The 14,375-nt window shown below is 43.1% G+C and overlaps 1 protein-coding gene across 11 annotated transcripts in view; it reads right to left on the bottom strand.

The window, feature by feature from the left end:
- LOC135915994 (protein O-mannosyl-transferase Tmtc3-like) overlaps positions 1-14,375 on the bottom strand; it is a 953,411-nt gene that overhangs the window by 61,715 nt on the left and 877,321 nt on the right. For all 11 annotated transcript variants that reach the window (XM_065449184.2, XM_065449185.2, XM_070530822.1 and 8 more), the window contains 2 exons: positions 8,254-8,335; positions 8,053-8,167 (listed from right to left, as the gene is read on the bottom strand). In XM_065449184.2, the coding sequence (XP_065305256.1) occupies positions 8,053-8,167; positions 8,254-8,335 (197 nt within the window). The remainder of the gene's footprint in view (positions 1-8,052; positions 8,168-8,253; positions 8,336-14,375) is intronic.

The raw sequence follows: 14,375 nt of genomic DNA, 5'->3' as shown, positions 1-14,375 counted from the left end.
TCATTGTAAACAATGCATCCGTATGGGAGCCGAAAGGTCTTGTATTCTTTTCTTTTTATGTGTTCGTTCGACGACGATCCGTTTTACCTATGTCTATGAGCAAGCCCGATCAGAAGAATTTTAATCGAACACTTGACTTCATTTCGATTTCGATTTCGCATAGGTTTTCCCTCTTGCTGTATCTCCACTGATAACTGTAACAGCATTAAGTGTCGGCTTGCTTAGCTGTATCAGACCAAGCGTCCCTCAAGAGGAAGTTGTACACGTAGTATACACGCGCCAACCAACTGCCTTCGCTTATTTTAGCGTGTTCGTGGGCGCGCGCGCTGTTTGCGTGTTTATGTGATCGCTATGTATACCAGGATTCTGACCTTGCTCCCGGAGTAGTTTACCAGGCCGTCAGCTAGGCTCACATTTTTTATATTGACCCCTGAAGTCCCGAATTATGATGGACTGCTAATAAATGTGTCAAAGTTACATAATTTTATTATTTATTCAATTGTTTCATGGTTGATGCGGTTTAAAAAGCGTTGAAGACTTCCCTGAATAAAGATCAAGGGAGTAGTATTATATGCTTCGTATTCGTACGATGCGCTTCGGCAGTACTTCTAATCATAGAGTAACAAAATATTTATCTAGTGCACGTACATTCCTGTGGTGTTTTTCTTTCTTTTTCTTTAGAATAACAGACTGGTCGACTGGAAGCGGACGAACGAGTTAGTCGTTGGCTGCAAGCAGTACGAGAAGGTAAAAACGGGTCCTTCGCCATCGCTAAGGGCCGATTTACGCTCGAGCCGCCCATCGCCGCAAGCCGCACCGCACGCTTGCGGTCGCGCGAAATATTGCACGTATCAAACACTTATGCACAAATTTCGGTTTGCAATGTGTAAGGTATACACTGTGAACACAGTGTAAATGGTAATTTGTGCACAACTGCTGGATACGTGCAATTTTTCGCGCGACCGCAAGCGTGCGGTGCGGCTTGCGGCGATGGGCGGCTCGAGCGTAAATCGGCCCTAAGGGAGCGGAGCACGTCGAGTGTCCCGTCAAACAGGCCTTTACCAAAGTGATCTCGTGTGCCACAGCGCGCTGAACTGAAGTGGAGCCTCATTGCGTGCAAGGACTTTAATTTTTAATTTGCCCCCAGCGCAATATCAGGACCTTTTTCTTGCCATCGCTGGATAGAATTGACAAAAACCAGTCACGTGACTGAGAAGGTTAAAATAATAATAATAATAATAATAATAATAATAATAATAATAATAATAATAATAATAATAATAATAATAATAATAATAATATTAATAATAATAATAATAATAATAATAATAATAATAATAATAATAATAATAATAATAATAATAATCTCACCTCTCTACCTCTCCTCGTTGTTCCTATCCTTGTGCGCGTATGCTTGCGTTTTAACAATCAAGGCGCTCGTGCCGCTTTGTTCGCAAGCACTTGCGCCACCTTGCTGGTCGTTACACGGACTTGCCGCCCATCCCATTCTACGTTTGTATGTCACCGCAGTACGCTGCTCGTATGGTTTCAAGGTCGTTCCTGCACGGTGCTGGGTGTGCTATCTGCACGCGCGCGTGCTCATCGATTGCACTCCTAGTCGTCTTGTGCGTGGGCTTGTGCAGTGGGCAGCGCCGGTGTCGTCTTTCACGCACGGCCCTTCCCGGTTCTGCGCACGTGTGTCGCCTGACCTCGCAAGTCGCTGCTTTTACCTCACGGACGCGTTAACGACGTGCCCTCGCGGCGCTCGTCCACGAACACTCCATGCAATGACCCCGTAAATGAGAACTCCATTAACTTAATGCGAGCATCTCCCCGCCCGCTAATAAAGCTTTTTGTGCATACTTTAAGATAAGGCTTCAATTCTGAAAACACGCGCGGCGTATTGTGCGCGCGTAGAGAGGGGAGGCGGGGGCAAGGGGGGACAGGAAGTGTTATTGCAGTGGAATATGACATAGGATACCGGGTTTAGAAGTTAATTCCTTTGCGATTCAGGAATCGGTATCCGTGGTACTTTGTTGTGTCTAAATGTACAATACGATACCTTAGCTGATTCGCTGATTGCAAGTCAAATTCGCCGATCGCATTTACCGGCTCCTTCATGCGCGTGCGCGCGCGTGTATGTGTCCAGTGCCGGTGTAGTTGAACTTTTCAAGCCTTGGGGCATGTCTCACGTCAAAGTGGTTTTGACAGTCCTCTGCACTGTGAGACTAATTTCCAACTAACACAACATTTCCTCATCGTAACTCGAAAACTTCTACGGCCATCAAATTTTCTAAGCCACCTGTTTCGCAAATTATAGAATAAATGGTGCACACGGGCGCCTGAGTCGCGGAAAACAAAAAGAAACAACTAGCGGTGTGCGAATAGTGATTTCTGAGACCGAATCGGATAGGAATCGAATAATGAACAGCTGTTACCACACTTAATACAAAACGATGTTCACATGCCAGTATTCTTGAAGTTAGCAAGTTTCTTTCTTTTCCATAGCACGTTATGAAGCGTTGTTTATTAAAATTACAAGTGGAGCATTAGAAGCAAAGAAGTAGTTTCTTCGCATGAACGGGACTCTTCACAGAGTGAGAGTGATCGCTCTACAACCTGTAAAGTACGGCTATCTATGCAGCATAGCCTGCTCTACTACGCAATTTCTCATGTTTTATATCTATACTATGCTCGCGGGAGTGAAGATTTACCGTACTTTTGCTCCAATTTTACGTCTATTTGGGCGCAGCTGATGTTTTAAAATATTCAAAAAGTATTCTAAACATATTCGAATGTACAAATAGTGACTATTCGATTCGTATTCCAATGTTTCGGACATTGGCACACCTCTAGAAACAACATCGCGTCTATTAAATGATACAGCATGTATTTACCGAACAGTATTACGTGTCAGGGGGTACCTCGGTTAGAGATGCTTTACATTGGATGGCTGCGTCACTCGACATACAGAAAATGGTCAGTAGATGATATGTCACGTGACGTGGCCTTGGCACTCGTCTGCATATTTAGTTAAATAGGCTTGTGGTTCAAGAACGATTTGAATGTAATGTCACGGATTGGAGTCAGTGTACTAATTATGCAGTGCGCTTGTGTGGAGCTGATGTAAGTAGGGATCTTTGCAAATATGTTATGTATCGCTAGTGTGTCAAAGCGCCTATTGTAAGTGTAAGAAAAAAACAAAAACAAACAGATATAGATATAACGCTAAATAACTTGGGCTCCTTCTTGTTGAGTTAAAACGTTACTGCAGTTAAAAACATGGAATCGTATGAAGCTGTACCGAATAACTAGACTAATTGGGCAAAATTTTGATTATCATTATACGGTCTGCCCACACTCATACACTTAGCTTTGTTTTCTGTACTTCCCATCCCGAAAAAAAGAAGAAAAAAAAGAAAAAAAATAGAAGGCATACGTAAGCACAGAAAAACGTGCTTGAAGAAAATGAAGGTTGCGAGTACTTGACCGCTATCGATTCAAGGGGCGCTCGGCATGCGAAAAAGAGACGCGCGCTTTATAGTACCTATTTGCAGAGCATTGAGAAAAAAGTAGCAAAGAATGTGCTGTCCAATCCATGCACAAAAATTTGGTGAGAATAGAACGGAAGGAGACTGATAATAAACTGGAATGCAAGAACAAACTGGTAGACAATAATAAATGACCAATTGAATACACTAAGCTAGTTATAGTTCACAAATTTGGACTACGAAATGCAAAATTTCTCTAGATTTCCGCCTTTCTAAGCTAGCGGAATGAAGTGCTACGAAAAATCTCACATCGCTCAATAAAAACCATACGGTATTACATGTATTCATTATACATGTAATACCAGATGTACTTGTTAAGTGATTGTACGCGCAACAAAACCCTTTTGTAATGACTTCAAACTATTATTTGTGACATGTTCAACCCTTTTACACTTGTGTAATATGCTTCTTATATCTACGCCCTTCCTGCTAAAATCCCCCTTGGGATCGGCAGTATGTCTGAAATAAATAAATAAATAAATAAATAAATAAATAAATAAATAAATAAATAAATAAATAAACATCGTGCTCACACAGCCAACGAAGCTCCCGCGAACACTGCTCATCAAGGAAGCGTTTCACAAGAGATAACACTGTTCTCATTAAGGCTGACAATATTTCATGGCCTAAGGCGAGGAATAAGTAATGAACATCCGTTCGAGTGACCTTTTCTCAAACAATTATTCAAAGCACGCGTAGTACTGCGTCAAAAACACCCAACAACGCGCCATGCTTTGCAGCAGATGCTCCATCGTCGGTATTTGTTGGGCCTCGATTGATTGCTAAGCACCAATATGAAGCAATGCTCCGCTCTTTGTGCTCCACTTGAAAGCAAAGTCATCTCTGGTCGTTGCACGAAGCGCTCCACTTTTCGGTTCCAGTTGTTAGCCTGCTTACAGAGCGCCCTCTGGCCTGAAATAGACGTAAGCCAGCCTTTCAACAGAGTTTTGCTTCCTTCTTTCTTTTTTTCCTGTTTTACTTTTTGAACGCCGCCATTACCTCTTCGTGCGCTCATTAGGGCATCCGGAAGAACTTGTTGTGAGACGACTGAGACTAACCAGGAAAAAGGCTTGTTTTCGCGTACTAACTCAAACTCGTCCAACTGTGTTTTGCGCAGTTAGAGCAGCGCACAATGAGCTGCCACCAACGCACACAGCAGTGCTTTTCGTTTCTGCTTATCTTTATAAGAAAAACCTTCTGCAAGAAGTGCTGGTTAGAAGATCGTGACTTGTAATTACGATAGTTGAGGCGACCTTTATATTTATTTTTTATTTGCTTCTTCATACTGTCAAACCTTTGGCAGGGTTATTACAGAAGTGGGGTTTCTAAAATAGAATACGCATGCGCGACATTAACTGGCACGAACAAGAAAACAGTTGGCTAAAGTGCAAAAATTGCCGTTGTTGAACGCGGTTAAACCAAGTTTGTCGGACGGTTTTGCTTGCTTTCGGAAAGGACACAGACGCTGCTCGGCGCCGTCAGCAACTGCCGCATCATCAACTGCACCACACAACACACAGACGCTGCTGGGCGCTACGGCAGCAGCGAGCGAATCGTGCTTCATGCTGCATCTCTCTTCAACGCCAAATAAGCGCCAAAGGCACAGCGCATACGAAGCAACCAGCACTCGACACACTTTGTACACATCACAGATCGCTTTCAATACATGGGCGCCCACGTGGCGTATGCAGCAGCCGCCGGTAGTGGCAGCCTAAGTCTCAGTTTGACCTTGGCTGAGATTGAAGGTGACATTTACGGAACCAGGCGTTTTCTGGGTTTGTACATGGAGTATCAGAGCTATCGCTCTAAAAAAATAAAGAGTAAAAAGAAAAGAGAGGAAGCAAGAGAAGGCATCCGCAATGCATAGTGCAAGTATAAGCATAGCAGCTCACACAATACACACATAAGCTACTTTCTTAATTAGAGAATAAATACAATACATAATAATTTTGATAATAACTTTGCATAAGTAAACTAAGAGATAGAAATGCCGCCCACATACGTCTGCGTTTCGTGTGTTTATCGGATGGAAAGTAGCAGGCTCATACCTAAGGTAACGAGTAGCATATCTTGTTGTGCTCAAATTCTTTTTTTTTTTCAAAAACAACATGATTGAGCGGTTTGTGTCTCGCAACGCTGTATTCTGCACAAATGCCTGTGGAAACAAATAAATAAAATGTTGACCACCATTACGTAATAAGTTACACCATCTTCCTAGAATTATTGGGGGAAAAAAGGTCAAATGAAAAGGGAAATTCATCACTGGTGCGCCTAAATGCGTGCTCAGATGCGGCAAGCACATGCGTGAAAATAAAAGTGATGTGTGAAGCGCCGAAGACAATGTTCGGATAGTCTATTACCTGCATGCTCACCTTGCAGGTAAGCAGGTTTTGGTTTTGGACAGTTTCATTGTACACAGGTCAGCCATAAATGCAGTGTCTGTAGTGTCTAGCTAAATCTAAACACTACAGAAGTACTTTCACGCCTTTCTCGACACATGTAGCAGACGGAACGCGACCATGAAAAAGAAAAACGTTCCAATCACAGTTCACTCACTCAACCTTACAGAAAATTGGGCAAAGATAACGTGTAAAGTTCCTCAACAGCAATGTTGCAGCTGTGACCTGACACCTTTGTACTTTAGTCGTATATGATGCAAACATACCCTCCTATAAGATATTTTACAGGCGATGCAGGCAACAGGGCGTAACTGACTCCAGAGGGGGAAAACGAAATTCCACAACCGGAAAAGTTTGCTAATTACCAGAACGGTAAAAAAAGTGTGTGTAAAGGAAATGGAACTGTCAGGGAAAATAAACAGAAGTCTCCAGCATAAGTTTAGCGCGAAGAATAAGGCAAACTAGGGGCTAAATTTTTTTTAGTTTAAGCTATATGAAGCAGCCACCAGACAGCAGAGCCAGGCAAATCATATATAAGCAAAATTAGCCATTATTTTTAACTAAAGTGTAGAAATACCAATAAAAATTGAAATGAACCTGTACAAAAACACGACTTGCTACAGGCGGGAGCCGAACCCACGTCTTCAGCATTACGCATGCGATGGACTATCATTCAGCTCCTGCGGTGGCTCTCCTCCCGTCTGTTTTCTCAGGTATTTGTGCATGTGTGCTTGATCTAGCCCTGAAAGTAGTAGCCAGTGCCACTCACCATCATCGCGACGGATGTGGAACATAGTTTAGCCGCAGGCGTCAGGTATTACGTGATCTTAGGAGCAGGCAACTGGCAACACATATACTATAGATTATGGCATCAAATCTGTCAGATATCTAAGAATCAGCGAGAAGAATAAGGGTAATCGAGGACCTTGGATTTTGATTAGTAGGCGCATTTGCTTTTACCAAAGGAGAATCGCCATTCGGAAAAAAAAAGAAGAGCGATAACAAAAGCGAAAAATCCTCTGCTCATTCCTCCGGAAGCTCGGCCAATAGAAGTCGCTTTTCTTTTGTTGAAGAGACAAAACATCTAGGTGCAAAAATACCAGTGGACAAACTAATAGGCAAAGACGGCATCTGTTTACCGATATGAAATTGAAGCAATGAAAAAAAAAAAGACATAAACCCAGCAGGCACAGAAATAATCATAGCCATGACTTTCAGTCTAAATAATTTTTCGCTGGCATACTTCTCCCAGTATCTCTCTTTTCTTTTTTGGGGTGAGAATCAATGCCCTTCTTGTGGTGAGTCATTCGTCAAATTGGACATATAGTGAAGGCGGCCGGTCACTCACAAACAGCTTTTACAGAGAAAACCTTCGTGAATTCGATCCTGGAATATCGTGTGCTGAGTAGCGTAGAAAAAAGCAAAAATGCTGAAGCTTTCGCAATTGCTAGAGTGATAACGAAAAAAAAAACACAAACCAACAGAAAACGCTATTAAAGGAAACGAGTGAATTGTCTGTTTTGTAGAACAGCGTGTATTATGTTGCAATGCTCAGAGTTGTACATTCTTTGTATTCCATTTCTTTGCATTTTTTCTCCTTTGTTGCTTTTGTACTAATAGCATGATATGGCTGTCAAATGTATCCTGTGAAGGTTACTTTGAATAAATCTGTGAAGACATTTCCGCTGTTTTGCTTAAACTGCACAGTACACTGCGTTTATTGTGCGTTTCAGACGTCTTCATTTAATGTGATTGTCGAATGCATGCCATGCGAATAAAGTATCCTTCAGAAAATTATTCTGGTCCAGTTGCAGTCCTGAGTCTTTCATATGTTAAAGCGCTCCCAGGTATTCCATATTCAATGATCTATAATCTCACTGAAAGTTTCACTACAGGTATAAAAAAAGGAAGAAAATGCGCACGCACGCACGCACGCACGCACGCACACGCACACACACACACACACACACACACACACACACACACACACACACACACACACACTTGCAAGATGGGAATTCAGTTAAGTTTAGTGCCGGAACACTGCAGACTCTGAACACTCCAGACATAAACCGAAAGCAACGAGCAGACATGTAGCTTACCATTACTCTGTTCTTTGCAGACCGCAGTACTAGCTCCGTGTCGAATGTAGAAAAGTAAGGCACCCAAGAAGAATACTGCAGAAAGCAGCTCCGCCCTCCCCACTATACTGGTCACCTGTGGCCGAAGGAAAAGAAGCTGCGGTCAGACACGAACGCATCGCGCTGAACAACAGCACAAGAAGTTGCGCCGCGATCACTTACGGCTTCAGTGTGGATTGGCTGGGCGGAGAACAGCAGCGCCGCCAGCAGAGACGTCCAGCCCGGCAGGAGCATCAGGCACATCCTGCGACAACCAAAACATTTAGCACCAGGCCAGAGAACGGCGCTTTCTGTCGATAGACAGCGAAGTCTGCATTCGCGCTTTCCATCAACATATTTGCTGGCCAGTAAAGAAGGGCAGTACACGCAGAGCGTTGCGCACATGGGAGACCGTTAGTCCGATCAATCATGCAGCGATCGTTGAAGTGCGGTAGCACCTGGCTACTACGCTGGCGCTCGCGTCTGGCAGTTAACGTAGTGACTCAGCAGGGTTAGTAGCTTAACTTAGTGATACCCGACACAACACATACCGCCAAGAGGGTTTCAAAGGCGTGCACGCAAAAATTCGCATGGGGAAAGACCGATGAGTGGCAGAGAAGAGTGGCGGGGAAGAACGTTGCAGCGTCTTGCGTGTCTCGCTAGCTCTGTCGCGGGAACTCGAGCGTCGCACTGGTCAGTATACAGTAAGAAGCAATAGCATGGTAACGACGAGCGCAGAATTACTTTTATTTGAAAGAACACACATACATACTGGGTCGAGATGCGCAAACAGTTAGATGCAGTACGGCGCGACACCGAATATCAACCTAACAGCCGGAGCACACAGTTCGATCACTGGCAAGCTGGCGTGGTCCGTGGCGGAGATAATAGAGCTGGCATGCAAATTGAAATTAGAAATAAAAGCTGCAAAAGATGACTTCTTTTCAAATAAGTTAACAAATTTCATAAAGAACCAACCGCAAAAGTTTTGGCGCTACTTGTCGAAGCCAGAAGGCGTGAGCAGTAAAATAGAAGTGGCAGGTTTGGTCATAGAAGAAAAGCGCGATGTAGCAAATACATTTAACACCTATTTCCAATCCGTTTTCACGCGCTGGCCAATATCGAGTGCGCCCGTGACAGCCGCTGACACCCGGATGGGCGGAGTTGTGATAACAGAGTCGGGCATTTTAAATTTGCTTTTGGAAATAGACACCAAGAAGGCGCCGGGGCCCGATAATATATCAAATGAATTTTTGAAACGATACGCGCAGCAGCTGTCTCCCTTTTTGCAAATTATCTTTTCTGAATCGCTGAGTACAGCCTCTCTTCCCAAGGATTGGCTATGTGCCAAAGTAATACCCATTCATAAAGAAGGCAATAAATTACACGTGGAAACATATAGACCAATATCACTAACCTGTTGCAGCTGTAAATTAATGGAACACATAGTAAGTAAAGCCGTTATGACATACTTAGAAGAAAATAACATATTATATCCTAAGCAACACGGTTTTAGAAGAGGATTGTCAACTATAACACAGTTATTAGAAATAACACATGACTTCGCATCAATAATTAACTCCAAATTCCAAGCTGATGCTATTTTTATTGATTTTTCGAAGGCTTATGATCGCGTCGTGCACTCTAAATTAATCGAGAAAATAAAGTCTATCGGAATTGAGCACAATGTAGTAGAATGGATAGCAGCCTATCTGTCAAACCGAACTCAGTATGTTACTATAAATAATTATGACTCGGACGAACTCGAAGTTTATTCAGGGGTACCACAGGGGTCCGTATTGGGGCCATTATTATTTCTCATATATGTTAACGACATCGCTGATTGTGCAGAAAATGGAGTAAAATTGCGGCTCTTCGCCGATGACTTGGTAATTTATACAAGCGTGCAAGGAATCGAGGACCAGCTTAGACTAAATACTACACTAAGCAATATAGCCCGCTGGTGTGACATGTGGGGAATGGAAATTAATCTTAAGAAAACACAGTATATGACCATAACTCATACAAAGTCGATCTTTAGGTTTAATTATAAATTAAACGGCAACGATTTAATACAAACTGACACAGTAAAATATTTAGGCATAACCTTTACAAGCGCGTTAAAATGGAATACCCATATCGAAAATACATGCACGAAGGCCTTCCGAACACTCGGTTTCTTGCGAAGAAAATTAACTGCAGCACCATCCCACGTGAAACTAACAGCATATAGAACTTTATTAAGGCCAATTCTTGAGTATGGTAGCATAGTGTGGAATCCGCACCAGAAAGGACTCTCACAGAAATTAGAAAGCATTCAAAATAAAGCGTTGCGATTTATTTACCATAAGTATTCTCGACACGAAAGCGTAAGTGCTCTTAGAAGCCAGGCAGCACTGCCTACCCTTGTTTGTCGGCGTCGTGTAGCTGCCATGAAATTTCTTTTTATGCTATGTAATGACAAAATTAATATAGATAAGCGAGATTACGTGCAGCCACCACACCGACACTCCAATAGAACCTGTCATAATAAACACATCAGGCAATATCCGACACAGTGCGACACGTTCAGCTATTCATATTTCCCATGGGCAATTGAAATCTGGAATTCGTTACCAAAGGAAATTGTAGACTCAGATTCTGTGGATGGCTTTGTCGCAAAATTGGAGTCATATTTTGGCTGTTCATGAAAGTAGTTGAGCGCATAGTTTAAAGGTAATGCGTTGGTTGATTGACTGGACACTAGTGCACGGGTGATTGCATTTCAAATGTAAATATTGCAATGTGCTGAGTACTGGTGTTATATAGATCCACAATAACTACAAGAATATTATAAGACAAATATTGCAATTGTTTTGAGTACCTTTTCCCTGATTCATGTGAAACAAAAAAGGGTGTCTTGCGTTGTATACCAGTGCTGTTGTATGGCATTTCATTTGCTTTATATATTTTTTGTTTTTCTTTTTTCCTATTTTTCCCATGCTCGTGTGTATATTGTACAATCCACTTCCTGTTTGGGCCTGTGCAAAGGCCTACAGTATTGTTAAATAAATAAATAAAATAAAATTGAAACACATCAGTCAGCGTTCTTGTTGTCTACTCCTTCATCAGGGTATTTTCCGCTGTAACGGTGGTGTTGATGGCGTGTCTTTATTGGTAATAAAATTGCTTATGAAGGTAAACCCAAGTAAAGATTATTGTAAAGGTTCGTATAAAGGATATATAAAGCCTAAGTTGCTTAGCAGCTCAGCTGCTAAGAAACTTAGGCAACAAAAGTGAGAAATGATTTCAGTTATACACACACAAACACACACACACACACACACACACACACACACACACACACACACACACACACACACATATATATATATATATATATATATATATATATATATATATATATATATATATATATATATATATATATATATATATATATATATATATATATATATATATATATGTTTTGAATATGCCGTTGAAAACAATGTCTTGGTCAAATGAGTACGCGGGTGAGACAAACAGCCTTCTTAATTATATAATTTACACGAATTTTGTATTTAAGTTGTGGGTCTAATGTAACACTTAGAAAAGTAATAAAATTACAAGGGCAATGACGCATTTAATAGAATTCTGGAATTTTGCATGCCAAAATCACGATTTGCTTATGAGGCACGCCGTAGTAGTGGGGAACTCCGCATTAATTTTAACCACCTGGGGATCGCTAACGTGCCCCCAATGCATGGGACACGGGCGCTTTTGCATTTCGCCCCCATCGTAATGCGATTTGGTGCCGCGACCTCGTGCTTAGAAGCGCAATTCCTTAGCCGCTAAGCCACCACGGGGGGTGGTAATGACGCAGCTTATTGCGTTCATAATCATCTTTAAGGCTATATATATATATATATATATATATATATATATATATATATATATATATATATATATATATATATATATATATATATGTATATATATATATATGTATATATATATATATATATATATATGTATATATATATATATATATATATATATATATATATATATATATATATATATATATATATATACACTGGGTATTCTGAAATTTTTGTTGTAAATAAATTTTTAAATATGGCATAGCGCGATGTATACAAACTACACACAGGACGTTAGATAGACAAATACAAGAAAACGTATTAGCGTTTCTAATAAAGGCATTTCTTTCCTTTCCCATACATTATAATTTAAACCTTTTCCTACAAGTTGCCTTCTAACATTTATTTCGCTAGAAGGGCGCCACCTTGACTGTATTTAAATATTTATACTTGCTTTTGTAGAAACGCGGTATGCGAACTAATTTACTTTTGGTGTCATGCGAATGCTGTTTGCCCTGCTGGTGGTTACAATATACGGAGTTGTAACCCCGTTAATCCATTTAACAGCAATATCTCCCTTTTACGTCCTAAAGCACCACTTGGTACCCGTAATAACTTATATCCGCATTTAAGCGACCGTGGTTGTTCCGTATTCCAAGAGCGCAAAACATCCGACGTGCTCACAATTGCACCGTACAGAGGTCCACGCTTTGAAGAGTGCAGAGTAGCGTTATTTTCACCTACGACGATGCCAGATGCGCTCTAAAAAGGCATCAAAGGATGCTGACGAGAACCAGGCGACGATACGCTGCTAATGCGCCTGCCCCGCTCCGAATGCGGCCAATCACAATGGCGCCTCGCGCGACGTCATTACTGCAGTCAATTCTGCGAGGCGATCCCGTTTGCTTTCCATACTCAGCACGCTGTTCATGCAATTCACCGTCCCCCCCCCCCCCCCCCCCCCCCTCCTTTCGTCCACAAATGACACAGAGCGAGACAGGAGGCGAGAGCATTATAGCGATCTCAAAAGCAAATCAATAGGTGCATTTATTTTAGACTGCGACGCGCGGTGTGAGAGCAGCACTCGACATGGGAGCAGTTTTACAGCGACAGGCCGCGCTGTTTCACTCGTGCCTTGAGCACCGCGCTGGAAATTCAGGTGCGCCGGGCGGCGTAAACTTTGAACCGAATTTCCCCTGTCGCACTGCTCGCAGCGTCTGCCAATAACAACAGACGACACGGGTAACGGGCAGCAAGAACAAGGAAAGGGGAAGGCAAGCGAGCGCAAGCCGAGCTAACTGTAAAACGCGAAGAAGGGGGGAGGCAGCGGGCGGCCCGCGTCGTTCCCTGAGCCAGGCGCCGGAACGGTAGCATTGTCGTTCGTCTCCCCGACTCTCGACGGCGTCGACGATGGAACGGCTCTCTCAGGACGCCCCGGTAACGCATGCAAGAACCATTAGGCTCAGTGCGGGCCATCAGTCTCTGTCGAGGTGGATCTCCCGACGCGGCTGCACTAATGGTCCGATCCTTGCCAATGCGGCCTACGGGCTCGGCAGCACGGCTGCTCACGGGACTCTCGACGCCGCCGCCGCCGGCTGCTTTTCAACTCGGGCGGACTCGTCCGGCGAGCTGTACACGCGTGCACGGTGACGCGATATCTCCGCTCGTGTATTCTCTTGTCGCTCGCGGAGGCAATACATGGCGCCGGAGGGGACACATCGGCCGTTTCGGGCCTAAGCACCCAGTCATGTTTGCGCTGCGAGCTATTCTCCGGGGTAGACGTCAAACCAGCCGATGCCCTTCCCTCGTTCTTCCTCCCGTGTTTCCTGCGATGGAAAATGTAGCGGCTTATTCTCGCTCCCTTGGGACGTTTGATCTGCAGCGCTGTGCATAACGAGTCGACTCTCGTGTCTACTTGCGAGACACCTGAAAGGAAAGTCGTGCACGCGCCTGCGTCCGCACTCTCGGAGTCGCGAACTCCATTTTTCAGCACTAATACGATATGCGCATTTTGGACTTAAGAAAAAGAAACTAACTGCAAGATATCCTAAAATCACCTTTGAAAATTGTTCTTATAAGTTGAGAAACATTAATGTGACAGCCTTAATTGTAAGCGGTCGTGCATTCAACACCGCGCAACAGTTGTGGCTCTACGCGGCGCAGGATCGTGCAGGAGGGCAGCGAAAAAGCTCCACAGGAGCTGGAAACTCTTTCATTTTTTGCCTAGAAAATGCTCAGAGGCTACAACAAGAAACACTCCACGCATCACGGCGTTTTTGTCTCCAAATCCGTTTCGCTGGAATTTTGGGTTGTGATTCTGCAACCTTGAGGTGAGCAGCGCTAACAGACTTAGTACGAAAGCGAAGAAGACGCACACAACGCTTCCTTGTCTTCGTATCAAATCTTTTCGTGCTGTTTGCCTCAATAACGGAATACCAAATC

Source organism: Dermacentor albipictus, chromosome 1, assembly GCF_038994185.2.
Source record: "Dermacentor albipictus isolate Rhodes 1998 colony chromosome 1, USDA_Dalb.pri_finalv2, whole genome shotgun sequence".
Taxonomy (NCBI): Eukaryota; Metazoa; Arthropoda; class Arachnida; order Ixodida; family Ixodidae; genus Dermacentor; species Dermacentor albipictus.
Note: the sequence above shows the minus strand (reverse complement) of the source record. Positions and strands in the feature narration are given on the sequence as shown.